Genomic DNA, 14,847 nt, shown 5'->3' on the forward strand with positions numbered 1-14,847 from the left:
ATATGCAAGTGCTCAGGTATAAATCACATCAATAACATATCACTGGCAGCCGGAGTCACCTAAAGTGACCTGTTCGGCTGAATCTAGAGCTCAAATTTCAATCTCAATAACTAAACCTGCCCACGAGTCGGAACCACCTATAGTGGTTTGTACGACAAGCCTGTGTGTAATACATATAAACGCTCTAGTGCTACGATCACGTGAAGGCTGTGCGAATAATCGCGGGTCACCTACTAGTCGAAACCACCTAAAGTGGTCTGTACGACAGGACTGTGCACCTAACTTGGATCCAAGCTGAGCGTATGGTGCGGGAGGTGAACGACATGTGAAGGACTGTACCCTACTCTGGGCGGGAGCACTAACACCGGGGGTGTAGGTTATGAGCTCTCTAAGCACCTCAAATCACTATTTAATGCAAAGGTTAAATAACGCTTACCTGGCACTTACCTATGCCTCCACAGCACCAACATATATATATGACATATGAATGAATATATAAATCAACTTATATGCCACTAATCATGCATATCAACCAATAACATAAAGGAATGGCATGCAAATAATGATAAGCATTTATATAAATTTCTGGGAATTATATGTATATAGGTATATACGGAAATCAAAAGCCCATTCACTGGTATGTGGAAGGGTCGTAGCCCCCCTGTCTCGAGTGCGCACGCTCGTCCTCGGGATAGGAATCACCTATATGCGAAATAACTATAAAAACATTAATTATAAAGCACATAACCTTCCTTTTGTAATAACTTCTCATACATTGCTCAAAATGGACAAATGAATATACCAACGTGCTCTACACAACCTCAGGATCACAACCATATTTTTAGAAAAATTTTCCTCCGCCGCACGCGCCGGCCACGCGCAGGCACGTGCGGTGCACACAGATGGCGTCAACTGACGCCGTGAGGAATATTCCGTTATTTCTAACGGATTCCGTCAACGGCGTCAGGAATATTCCGTCAAATCTGACGGAATATTCCGTCTCCTTCTCCGTTCACTCTCCGGTGCCGTCGCCGGCGCCGGAAAACTGGAAAACCTGCAACTCGAGTTTTCTCACTCGTTTCTCAACCATTTTTCAAGATTTTTGCACCAAATTGAAGCCCTAAGCTAGTAGAACACGTCCATACAAGTTTCAAAGGCTAAAAACCACGCGATCTTACCTGTCCAAACTAACCAAAACCGGCCAACTTCGAACCAGGTGACTCTAACGTCCAATTTCGTCCAACAAGTCACTCCGAGACTCCTTGGGACCCCACCAAGCCACCTATGAGCTTCAAAATCCCAAAAACGTGAAGAAATAAGTTTGCATGAATAGTGCTCAAATCGGAGCTTGTGAAATCGACGTGAAAACGACTGGTTTCTCACCTGAAAATGATATGATCGTGCTCCCCTCGACCTCACGATCACGACTGTGCCCTTAGTTTCCTCGATTTGTGATGATTTAGTGTAGTTGTGTGTGTGTCCGTACGAGTTCGAAGGAAGAAGAAGAAGGATAGAGGACTCGGGAGAGAGAGAGAGACAGGGAAAAGACAGAGGGAAAGGGAAAAGGGACAGTGTGTGTGTGTGTGGTCCAACTCTGGCCAACACCACACAAAACAACCAAAAACATAACGTAAACAACTAGGGGTAAAAATGTCATTTCCCATGCACGTTTTAGATAATTTCGGGACGGGATGTCACATTTTTTTATAAAATAATTTTATTTTTTAATTTCAAATATAATTTTTAACCAATCTTGTCACGTCACGTGTCATTTTCTGAAAGTACAATTTTTGTGAAAGATGGTTAAGTGTGTGTGTGTGTGTGTAAAATATTTTATTTCTTTCTATATTTTTAAACAATGTTTATAATTTTTTTATTAAGTTAATTAATCTAGATTGTTAGATTTCAAAAAGGATGAAATCCAACATCTTAAAAATAGACATGTGGCCCACAGTAAAATCTAAAATTTTATCTATTTATTATTTTTTTAATGCTGAAACGCCTGTTCACGTGAGCGTGTATCCCACGCACCAGCTGCAAAAAAAAGAAATTCACATGACTGATGTCAGCCTGACATCATGTAAGCCAGACTCTTGCTCTGTTCATTATGTGCTGAGCCAAAGCCGGCCTCCACTTTGGGCCAACCTATTGAGTGGGATGGAGTGGGTTTTGGAAGGGTGACCTAAAATATAGACTTTGAATTAACACATTTGTTAAAGGTGGAAGTGCTCTAAAAATCAAAAGAAAATATCACAAACTAAGTCGGTACAAAAATCAAAAGAAATAAAAATGATGTTAAAAAAGGTTATCGAACACGTGTCGATTGCAACATCAAACTTGACCCAACTCTCTCGTATCCGTTCACGTGGCAGACATGAAAAAGCATCCCGCTTCTATGCCGTTCTTGGTAGTTGATCCTCTCTCTCTCTCTCTCTCTCCATCCTCCCACTCTCACTATCCGACTTCCATTCCCTGCGATGAAAGCTTCAGCTTTAGCTCAATCGAAACGTCACTAAAATGGTGCTCTCCTTTTGTCCCTAACTTTCTCAGATCCATCATCTTTCTCTGAAAATTCGATTCCCTTTTGACTCTCAATATTCTCTCCCACAACTTTTATCAAACACTTTGCATCCCAACAAAAAGATCGATGATGCTTCGAACCCCACATTTGTACGATTCAAATACCTCCATGTTCCCTCTCTTTGCTTCTCCCCCTTCATCTCGCACTAGTGCTACATGCACAGTGGCTTCTCCTGTCATTGAAATGGGGTAATTCTCTTTTACTTCTCTGTTTTCTTGATTTTTTTTATATGATTGATTGAATTTTCAGTTTGTTGGTTTGAATTTTCATTTTTTATGCTCTTGGGGTCCATTTTAACGAAAAAGCTTTGGTGGGTTTTGTTTTAAATTAATAAAAATGATTACTTTTCAACTTTCAAGTTTAAAGAATATCATACAGAAATACACCAAAATGTATTTGTAGCAGTGCAAGTACCAGTATTTTATGTTATGGAAATATAGTGGTTTGTGATGAATCATTTGGGTTATTGTTGATTTCGGCGTTGATGGTTTATTAGATTGAAGTGGAGTAAACATGCATCGGGTAGCAATCAGCAAGGAGCTGTCAGAAAGGCATGTTTATCTTTCGATAATGCAGGGAATCGAACTTTGTATTTATTTTGGTTTTGCATTGTTGGTAATTATATGGATGGACTTCTGGCATAGGTTAGACCAGGAATGGGGCCAGGCATAGTACAGCCAGTGCTTACGGTCAGCGTGCTCAAGAACGTGTACTTGAGGTAGTTACTTCTTTTCATGTAGGATCATATCTTTTGCCTTCTATATCTGCTGGCTGAAACTTCCAAATTATGTAATATTCATAAATACAATACTAAAACAGTGATGATTCATCTATGTTTGAGAGCCAGAAACTGATTGATGACTTTTTTCCTCAATCAACTCCTTGGCAATGCCAGAATGGGAATATTTCACATTTTCATGTGTTCACTGTCTGTGTTTATAGGAAGAAGCCACCCAACTGTCAGAATCCAGCCCATCATGGAAGCTTTTCCCGGGTCAAGCTTTTCCGTTGGGTGTATCAGAAGTTGACAGTGGGATAAATTTTGCTATCTTTTCACAGCATGCAACTGCTGTCACACTATGCTTATCATTTCCAGAGAGGTAACATTGTAGTACCATTTTGTTCGTTGGTTAATATATTTGTACACTCACGTATATATGTAGTTCTGTACATCTGTATACAATACCAGGTCTGTTATGTTGCAGATTGACAATTTAACAATATTACTGAAACTTGAGGCCTGGATTGGGGCTGAAATTTGACTTGGATGAAGGCCCTTTATGTATCTCCATATTGTGTGCTTTTTGTAAAAGAGCGGTTGAGAGAATTCATCATTCTTTTTTCAGATTGTCCATTGACTCCATTCACTATGCAAATATGGATTAGGTTTATGCATATTTTTCAAGGTTCGAGAAGGCGCTGGGCGCTAGTTGGGCAGCAGGTAGGGGCTAGTGCCTAAGCGAGCCAGGGCAGTTTTTTAATTTTTAACTAAATTTATTATATAACATTTAAATACATGTCTACTTATAGTTATAAAAAATATATAATTGTATTAGAAGACATAAAGTGCAAAATAGAATGACATATAAATTATAAAGTAGTAGAACATATTGAAAATAGGGGAACGTGAATATAATGAGTGTTAATCCAAGTTCCAACAAGTCTCTAACAATTTATTTGAAAAAAGTAAAATGCAAAATGGAAGTTATCTATATTATGTCTAAGTGAGAGTTGCGACCTAGGTGGTCTAGGCGGGTTTAGGAAGGTTCCTACATAAATGATCCACTTGCCCCGAAATGACCTGACCTGGGTCTAGGCACCCTTTCGTATTTTTTTTAATGCCTAGGGATTAATTGTGGCGGTGGCCAACCGCCTAGCTCTTAGGTGGCCCAAGGCGGGGATTTGTAGAACAGTAATATTTTTGAAGTGGCCGGGGTTTGGCCTAAAAATTTTCATTCCTCGGTGGAAGCTTGCTTTAGTACTAGGCTAACACAAGGGCAATTATTGTTTTGTGCTATCTCAGCTTGTTGGCGGCAGTTTCCCATTGTTTGAAACAAATTAGATCAGTTTTTCTTATAGGAAACTGGAAAAAAGTAGATTTTCAACTTCTCCAAGGACATGTTTTCTTCGTTAGAGGGAGCTTTGATCTGAATGTAACTTCGTTTCTTTTTTAAGTTCCAACTGTAGTTTTGATGTAGATGGATAATGGACATCTTCTGCAGCCTTTTTGGAGATATTCGTTCTTTCTTTTTAGTCCTATAAAAAAAGTCTTCTTTCAAATAATTTCTTCGTTTTTTGCATTTTGGTTTAAAATGCTCAGTTTATATATTGTTGTTACTAGATGTACTCATCTGTTGACTGATGCTTTTAATGAATATAATTTTGTCATGGTAAGGCTTGGAGGGCTGGATGGTGGAATGATGGAGCTGCCTTTGGATCGTAATGTTAACAAGACCGGTGACATTTGGCACATATGTATCCAGGTAGAATTTGATTTAGGTTACTCAAAGCACTACCTGTCTTTGAGATGTTCTTGATTTAATGATGGCGTTAGTTCTTTGCTTGTACACACACTGCTCATGATAATGAAATTATTTCTTCCCAGGATTTGCCGAGGAGCAATGTTCTTTATGGTTATCGTATGGATGGGCCACGAGGTTGGCATCAGGGACATCGATTTGACAGCAGCATTGTGCTTGTGGATCCTTACGCAAAGCTAGTTGAAGGCCGTCGAATTTTTGGAGATACCACAAAAAAGTTATCTAAATTTCTTGGAACTTATGATTTTGATAGCTTGCCTTTTTACTGGGGAGACAACTACAAGCTCCCAAATATACCTGAGGTAAATATGGTTGTACGGTTGTCATGCAGTGAACAGGATAAATTGTGGTCTTGATACATTTGTTCAATCAGATGGAAATTTGATAGTTCTCTTTCTCCCCTCAACATCACATCTTATGGTTTATGAGAAAACTCATAACTGAATGCATTTTTATTAATATCTGTATTATTTATATGCTCATAGTTGATATGAGTTAATTTTCTAATTAATGATATTTTCATTTTTTTTTACCCAACTAAACATTAGATGCTCCATCTTGTTTCTGAGTTACATGTAGACTTAAAATACATTGCATCACATCTCAACCTGTATGTTGTCTGCTGTTTTTTCAGAAGGATCTTGTTATCTACGAAATGAATGTTCGTGCATATACAGCTGATGAATCCAGTGGTTTGGATCCTGATATATGTGGTAGCTACCTTGGTGTGATCCAGAAGGTATTAATTGGTTCTACCAAGAAGAATGAGAATCTATCTATCTAATAGCATTTTAATACAAAGTGCAATATCTGAATCAATTATCTGATTGCTCCCTTCAACTCTATCCTTCTTTAACTTGATTTTATAACATTTTACGTTTGTTTTTTGAAATTTCAATTGTTTTCTTCTGTTTTCATGCAACACTCCATACATGATTTATACCAGAAAACTATAACTAAGTTACGGTAAGGGGCTACTTCTGGAGACATGCATAATGGTATCTAAGTTTTTTCTTTTTCCTTTTCATTTGAAAAATGGTCTCTTAGGTTTTTATCTGCTGCCTCACTTTTAATTATAAAAAGAACTTTAATTTTTGGTGTGAGCTCTATAATTGTCTGAAGTGATGCCCAGTTGCCTATAAATATGCCTATTAAAAACCAAATTTGTTGCTAAGTTGTTCTGACCGGATACGATTTCCATTAGACAAGACTAGTGAACCTTTATGCCCTCAGAAGAAATTGTCTTATGGGCCTTGGTTCTTATGTGCTTGAAGATTTGTTTTACAATGTGAATACTTCTAGTGATTTATTAAATGAAATAAAGTTTGGCAAGTTCAAGATTGATCATGAATAATGACAACATATACTGCCTTACAGTTCCACGTATAAATAATTGAAATCGCAACTTCAACTAGTAAATTGCTATCCTTTACAGTTCCACGTATGATGGACTTCTCTGATTTTTCCCCTCCATTTTAATCTTTAGATTCCACACCTTCGAGAGCTTGGTATCAATGCAGTGGAACTGCTGCCGGTTTTCGAATTTGATGAGTTTGAGTTCCAGAGGAGACCAAATCCTAGAGATCACATGGTATTTAAATCAACTTCTCTTCATTTGTTACTGAATTTTATAATATATACCTTGCTCTTTGTAATTTCTCTTCATAGTCTGAGATGAAAATCTAGATGTTTGCAATTAAAAATGGGACATGTATATTGATAAATAAAGAAATGGATCTGATAAGAACTTAAAACCAACATTGTGCGGGAGAAAAATCCATCTAATGAATCACCATCAACCTAAATTATGTTATGACACTATCATCAGTATCACAGGTCATTTTCTATACTATATATGAAGTCATTGCCACAGATAGATGCTACTGACTGACAAGTTGGATACCCCAGGTGGTTTCAAAGTTTAAGCTGGTTATTTGAGGCGTCTCAACAAGATGATCTTTCAATAATTGTAGATAATTATTGTGTATTTTTTCTTTTTCCAATTTTTAAATCCTGTGAGCGTTAACTGTTACCATGGCCAAGTGATCTAATTTGTATAACACTGTGTGCGTATGGCTTCTTTTGCTTTGAAGATAAACACATGGGGCTACTCAACAATAAATTTCTTTGCTCCTATGAGCCGCTATGCAAGTGCTGGTGGAGGACCCCTTAAAGCTTCTCAGGAATTTAAACAAATGGTTAAAGCCTTGCATGGTGCTGGGATAGAGGTAAAGTATGTCTTTTCTGCAAAGTTCCTAATATTGCAGTTGTGAAACCTTATCCTTTTGGACAGGTCATTTTGGATGTTGTCTATAATCATACTAATGAAGCTGATGATGCCAACCCCTATACAACTTCATTTCGCGGCGTAGATAATAAGGTGATGTCATACTTCTGTTATGAGTATTTTAGTTACACTATTTTCATGCCTTGACTGTGTATTTTAATCCCCAAACAGTTGGAATTAAGGCTTAGCTCAACTAGATTTTACTGCCATCAATTAGAGAGAAAATTTCCTTGCACCTCCTAGGTCTTAAAGACTGAAATTTAATCAACTATATAAGAGCGAATTGATTCATTTTAGTCTTTATAAATATCGTTCATTTAATCTAAGCTTGAATTTTGCTAATAAGGAGGCTACAACTGTTTAGGGTTCTGAATTTTGGAGTTAACCTACAATTTCTAATTCGGAGTTGACCTACACGGTTCCCTTGTGGAATAAACTTCTGGCTGTGGCAGGATGTACAACTTTAAAACACTGGACATCTATTTTAAAATAAAGTATTCGAGGTATTATTTCAGATTTTTTTTTTATAAATGATGCATACTACATCTACAGGTTTACTACATGCTGGACGTAAACAACAATGGCAAATTACGTAACTACACTGGCTGCGGTAATTAATTCAAATGTCTTTACTAACTGTGTTCTTACCTGCAAATTCTGATGGTGCTGTTTTATCGAAGGCAAAGTGTATGAAATGTTTATATAGCATGAATGTGTTATAAATTATATCACATGGATATGGAATTGATTTGTCAATGAAGGGAAGGTGTATGTATTTTGCCAAAGTAAACTTTGAAAGTGACAATTTTTGGACTGTACTGCTGGATTTTGGACGCAAAACATGATTGACTTTGGCCTTGAATAAATGTTAAAACTAGCATTGTTAATATCTGAAGTTCTAAGATTTTGTATTTGTTGGTTTTCAGGGAACACATTAAACTGTAACCATCCTGTTGTCATGGAGCTCATTCTTGACAGTTTAAGACATTGGTAGGACACAATTCAGAGAGTACTAATTCATAGAAGGATTGTAACATTATATTTTTTAACTTATTGTGTTGTGATCTGTTTCAATCTGTTGGCATTTCTATCCATCTGGCGATTAACATTGTAATTGTATTTGTGATGTCTTTTATCATTTGACACAATATTGTAGTCATTGTTTATAAACTTATTCAAATGTGATATATGACATAAAAGTCTATAGCCTTAGTGCCCCCTATACCCTAACACCTTTTTTTTTTTCCTTAGTACTTTCATGGAATCATACCTTCTCCCATGATTCAGGAAATGAATTAATATTTAGGTGAAAATGACCCGTAATTTTGTTTAATATTGTTGAACTTAAGTTAGCCAATCCAAACTAATTGGCAATGGTCAGAGAAGCCCAAAAGTTTGTATATTGTGGTGCAAGACTTGGAATTCCCGATTTGGGATTTTATATTCTCATTAAGCCCTTGCCCTTGTGGCTAGACTCAGCCAAACATGTAGATCTATTATATTGGGTGATGTGGAGCATGTGTGGCCAAATTGGGCTGGACAAGTGGAGAAATTGCCTGTTATGGTGTCATGTTAGTATTAGAGCATGCAACCCTTAACCAATTGGCCATGAGGTAAAGGCCTGGACTTTATACATTCTGATGCAACACTAGAGAATTTCCAGTGTAAGAAGTTTAAATTTTTCGACAAAAATGATTAGTATAATATTTTCCCTTGTCTCATAAATCGTCTTCATTCGTTGATTTATACAATGAATAGCTATTTCATATCAAGCTTCATACTTCATCTTTTGTTACACATTTTCAGGGTTACTGAATATCATGTGGATGGATTTAGATTTGACCTTACCAGTGTTCTTTGTCGGGGAGCAGATGGGACTCCTCTTGACGCACCACCACTTATTAGGGTAAGTTATTTGCAAACCATACAGAAGTTTGCTTTGTGTATCTAGTTTTAAAATCAATGTCTTTGTTATTATGAAATTTTGAAAATGTCCGTTGTTACTTTTATAGTTACAAGTTGGTGGCCATTGCTATGGGCATAATTATATATGATTTTCCATGTAGACCTGCCTTCTAGTTAATGAGTGAAGTTCTAGATGTTTAATTGTGTGAGGATTGACTTAGCCTTGTTTGTTGGACCAGGCTATTGCAAAAGATGCCATCTTATCAAGATGTAAAATCATTTCCGAACCTTGGGATTGTGGAGGCCTTTATCTTGTTGGAAGATTTCCAAATTGGGACAGGTGATTCATTTTACAAATTTACAATTCATCATAGTTATGTGGGAGAAGCTGTTAGCCTGAGATTTCTAGAAGTAAATGTTACTTTCTTGTCAAAGAAAAAAGAGGACACTTTTTTGCATCCTCTAATTTTATATATATATATATTTTTTGTGTGTGAATAAAGTTGGCTTGCCGGAAAAATGTAACAATTCATTGTCTCCACCTATATCTGACTATTTTGCTTCTAGATTATGTTTTTTTTTCGTGCTTCATATTGTTTTTAAGGACCACTTCTTGGTCTGTACGGTTTGGAGCTGTGCATGAGATGTTTTTATTGTTTGCCGTTTGGTGAAGGATGCGAATGTTGATGTACCAATTTGTTTGTAAAGATCCTTGTATGCCTGTGAAAGTTTGGGTGGCTCTCGTCCATTACTCATGAAATTCCCTTAATGCAGGTGGGCTGAATGGAATGGGAAATATCGTGATGACTTAAGGAGATTTATAAAGGTATTCTTAAGAAATGATAGTCGTCTTAAATGCTCTATGACATAACCACGCTCTTAGCTTTAATGCAAAGTACAAGAACTGATATAACAACAAATATTAAAGTGCAAGTATGGATTATTACTCAAAAGGGATTTCCTCTCATTTTAATCCATAAAGGCTGAATTAGATAAGCAAGGGCTTGCATAAGATTCAATACATTTATTTATTTGGATCAGTGGATGCTTTTTGAAGCTTTGCCATAAACTGATTGAGTGGGATTAAGTTTAGTGTATTGTCATTTTGTTCAGTGTTAACACTGTTATGATATGTCTTTTGACTGCCATGAACTTTCTTTAATCATTACATTTATATTTGTCTTCCTTTTTTGCTGGGCATGACTTTTGCCATTTTATGGTTGTTGTTATTTGTACCTTCTAAGTACCACTTTCTTGTATTTTATTGTGTGGTTGGATTATAAATTACATAAAGCCACACACACACATGTATACACATACAAATAAATATGTATATATACATATTCAGATTTTTCATTGACTTTCCTTTATACAGGGTGACTCTGGTATGAAAGGAAGTTTTGCCACCCGCATTTCTGGATCTGCTGACCTTTACAAAGTAAGTTTTTTCATCAATATTATTGCATTATACTGTTTTCTGTTTACTATCATTTCCTTTTTTTCCATAACTATCAATTTGGTATTGTTGATGTTCACCATGCAAACTTGTTAAGCTGCCTAATCTGTATTTTGAATTTCAACTGGGATGATTTGCCCCAGCTTGAAAATTCAATAAAATTGAACATGGAACTGGGTTCAGTACTGGGATCGAAAACTTATCTCCCAAGTTTTATCGTCTCGGGTGAAGTTAGACGCGGGGATACCCCATTACAATCAAAAGAACAGAATGCCTTATATTTCATATTAAGGCAGCCATACATCTTTTCTGAAAATGATATTTTTCTTCACAAACTATCTTGATTAAAACTGGTCCCAGTACCCACATTACTGAAATTTTTTTATTCTGATGCAACCAAAGTACCCTCATGCTCATTGAATGTGCTTTTTTCCTTTCTAGTTTCCACAATACCCCAAAACTCTTTTTAGGTTTATGATTCTTTTTTCTATCACCATGGATAATAAAAAGATGTAGAGTATCTGATTTCACGACCTTGAACTACAATTATTATTTCTTCTGTTTTATGAACTTATCAACTTCTTAATCTGGATTTGTATTATTTTACTCGCTCTTTTCATCTGGGAATTTGTTTGGCCTCTGTTGAATGTACGACCATCCTGTAGTAGACGTACATTGCATCGTTTTTTCTACTACTAGCTAGTTGTTTAACTGCAAGTCTGCATCAGTGTTGTATTTTTTATTTATTTGTGTTTTACATTTTAATGCAAGCTCTGGTTACATGTTCTCATTATTTTCGCTTATTCCACAGGTGAATAAGCGCAAACCCTATCACAGTGTTAATTTTATTATTGCGCATGATGGATTCACACTATATGATCTTGTTTCATACAATTTCAAGGTACTTCAACATTTGTTAATGCATCAATTGTTTTTTGTTTATTTAAGTCTACATCATCCAGTTTGTCACTTCATTGTTGATTTTGCAGCACAATGATGCTAATGGAGAAAGAGGAAATGATGGAAATAACGATAATTTGAGCTGGAATTGTGGTCATGAAGGTAGGGCTAACTTCGACGCTTGCTCCTTGATATATTTTGTTATTATTCTAGCTTTAGTGTATTGGCAGGACTGAAAATTTGTGGTCAAGGCCACAGGGCATCAATTGATGCATCATTTTCAATTTCAAGCTAGCGTTGTATTAGTACGTGTACTGGGGAAGCCCGGGAGGGGGTGGTTATAAGTACAAATTCTACATCTTAAAAATAAAAGTTCATGTCCTATCTCTGTCTTTGGTTATTTAAGCATTAGATTTGATATTTTTTGTTATCTTCACCGAACTTCCTAAATGCCTAGGTAGATAAAGTTTTAATCAATGTAATTACAATGATAGTATCAAGTAGTGAACTGTCCATTTCCATGTTATGTAAAACCACAAAGTAAATAAATGTGGTGTACGTGCAATTTTGAGTTTTGTGCATATATTCTATAAGAGAAGATGTAACTTGTGCAAATGGGACGTACCAGTTCTCTAGTGAAATTGTCATGTATAAATGGGTACTGCTTAATTAAAAAATTATATTACATTTTGTCCCTGCAGCATTAGTTTGTGTTTCTATATGCATGTGTTGAAATTTCATTTTTTCCACATTTATTTGACAGGAGAAACTGATGATTCTACTGTTAAAGCTATTCGCTCCCGCCAAATGAAAAACTTTCATTTGGCATTAATGATATCCCAGGTTGTTCAAAATCTAATTTCATGTGTCATATCATATGCATGTGCTATCGTGCTTTCCGTTTGAGCTATATTAAACTTGTTAAGTTCAGACTTCAGTTACATGGTCTCAAAATTCAGCTTTTACTTGACATTTGCCGAATCTGGAAGCATTGAAAATTATTATGACCCTTGTAATGGGGTCCTGCCTTTTTTCTGCCTGTTGATTGGCGGTAAATAGATTTAAACCTCTGGTATGATTGTGTACTCTTGCTAGACAATTCTTTTCGGATCTGGCAACATTGATATCTTTAATATACTTAATTTGCATGCCACTTTGAGCACATTTAGTGCTGATGTAAGCTTCTGAATGCACTTGACCAGGGAACCCCAATGATGCTGATGGGGGATGAATATGGGCATACTCGACATGGAAATAACAACAGTTATGGGCATGATACTGCTCTTAACCATTTCCAGTGGGGACTGGTAAGTTTTTTTGTTCAGCTTTTGTTGAACTTTAATCTACGACTGGCATGTAATAATCTTATGGCATGACAGTTGAAGGCACGGAACAACAATCACTTCAGGTTTTTCAAGGAGGTCATAAAGTTTCGACAAGCACATCGTGTATTTGGTCGTGATACATTTCTTGAGAAAGTAATCTCCTTTCCTTTTGTTTTATTTTTTGAGGCATTCATGCTTGAATTTTAACTTTACGGATCCCCTTGTTCTAAGACTCATTGAACAATTATTGGTGTAGCATGATGTGACATGGCATGAAGACAACTGGTACAACTATGAGAGCAAATTCCTTGCATTTACGTAAGGACTTATGCCTGTTTTCTTTTTAAAGTACAGATTTTTGATACTGTAAATTTGAATATTCCTTTCAAGATATTGCGTGAGGGGAGTTGATGAGTAATTTGTTAAGTGATCATGTCTTGCTTCAAGGTATCCTTACGTTTGATGGCTGTTGGTCCTTAATGCGGTTTTGTACTTTTGAGCATGCACTGTTACTTTAGATACCACCTAGAAAAGCATCTGATTTTTCCGTTGTTTTTTCCGCTTTCTGCTAACATCAGTCTTGGACTTGATTCTATGGCTTGTTGTATAGCATTTTCCATTTTCCTTTTTTTCTTGTTCAATTTACATTTCTCTTGTTAGTAACTTTAACCTTGAAGATTATAAGTTCAAGACTGTTAAATGCATCAGAAACATACGTACTGAAACTTTTGTTTTGCAGGTTTCATGACAATAGCGAAGGCGACATCTATTTGGCATTCAATGCACATGACTATTTTATTAAAGTTCCAATGCCCGCACCACCGGTCAAGAGGAAATGGTTTCGTGTGGTTGGTTTTTCCCCCACTTCCATGCATAATCCTTTGTTTTCGAGAAATTGGTCACCAAAGGATCTGCATTTTTTACCATATGCATTCCTTTGGAAAATCATAGATTGCTGCGCTTCCGTTAATTTTGTTTCTTATTATCATCCCTCGTGTAAATAGCCCTGGTGATTCAAATAGTTGTTGACTTCAATGAAATGGAGCATATGTGTTCATTTCTCTATCATTATCATCCATTACCAAACTCTACTGAATACAAGCCTTGTTGAATTCCAGGTTGACACTAATTTGGAGTCTCCCAATGACATCGTGCCTGATGGCGTCCCGGGCCTTGCAGGCACTTACAACATGGCCCCCTTCTCCTCAATTCTTCTTCAAGCAAAGTGATGACATAGCATTCCGAAGCTGCCTGCGGATGAGTTTTCCAAATGAAGTGGATTATCTGGAAGCTGGGTGAAGAATTCGGGTTCTTTCGATCTTGAACAAGATTTTCTAGTTGCATTCTCAAACTCCTCCAGCTCTAGCAATGCGTGCTTATGCGACTGGGACCAGTAAAGTAAGTAGAGAGTAGTTAAAATCACCAATAAGAAAGAGGAGCCTCCAGCCTCAACCTTGTATATGCAGGGAGCTATGAAGACGTGTAATTACTAGAAATAAATGAGGTTCGTAGTGAAATTAAATATGAAAAAATGAAACACTTGTAACTTATTTGGTATCCAAAAATTATCGGATTAATTTCGTGTATGTAAAATTACTCTAATTATCAAAGTATTTGAATAGAAACATGGATTACTCGTGTTGTACGGTCATCCAATGAACACCATTGCCCGAGGAAAGGGAGAAAATCAGGGCTACCGCGTACAGAAGCTCTCCCACGGATTGTGGGAAGGCGTCTTGCGCAACAGTCCGACCAAGATACTTTTTTGACGCGATCTGCAAGAAAAACTTTGCACTTTTGACTTGATCAAGAGCAGTGAAGAGATTGTTGTCTAATTGTCTTATGATGCAACA

At 36.6% G+C, this 14,847-nt stretch overlaps 1 protein-coding gene across 1 annotated transcript; it reads left to right on the forward strand.

Annotated features, from left to right (window-relative positions):
• Positions 1 to 2,467: 2,467 nt before the first annotated feature.
• Positions 2,468 to 14,645, forward strand: LOC125475924 (isoamylase 3, chloroplastic-like). Its single transcript, XM_048581385.1, has 24 exons — positions 2,468 to 2,769; positions 3,078 to 3,132; positions 3,231 to 3,299; positions 3,524 to 3,681; positions 4,977 to 5,064; positions 5,187 to 5,423; positions 5,756 to 5,860; positions 6,608 to 6,712; positions 7,215 to 7,349; positions 7,415 to 7,501; positions 7,961 to 8,018; positions 8,335 to 8,398; positions 9,215 to 9,314; positions 9,553 to 9,653; positions 10,088 to 10,139; positions 10,689 to 10,751; positions 11,581 to 11,670; positions 11,759 to 11,831; positions 12,433 to 12,512; positions 12,872 to 12,976; positions 13,049 to 13,147; positions 13,251 to 13,312; positions 13,734 to 13,842; positions 14,113 to 14,645. Exons 1-24 carry the CDS (start codon positions 2,648 to 2,650, stop codon positions 14,221 to 14,223), a joined length of 2,328 nt encoding a protein of 775 aa, XP_048437342.1. The 5' UTR covers positions 2,468 to 2,647; the 3' UTR covers positions 14,224 to 14,645.
• Positions 14,646 to 14,847: the final 202 nt, after the last annotated feature.

Source organism: the organism of the source record quoted next, unplaced genomic scaffold, assembly GCF_019419815.1.
Source record: "Pyrus x bretschneideri cultivar Hongxiangsu unplaced genomic scaffold, Pyrus_bretschneideri_v1 Contig17, whole genome shotgun sequence".
NCBI classification, from domain to species: domain Eukaryota; kingdom Viridiplantae; phylum Streptophyta; class Magnoliopsida; order Rosales; family Rosaceae; genus Pyrus; species Pyrus x bretschneideri.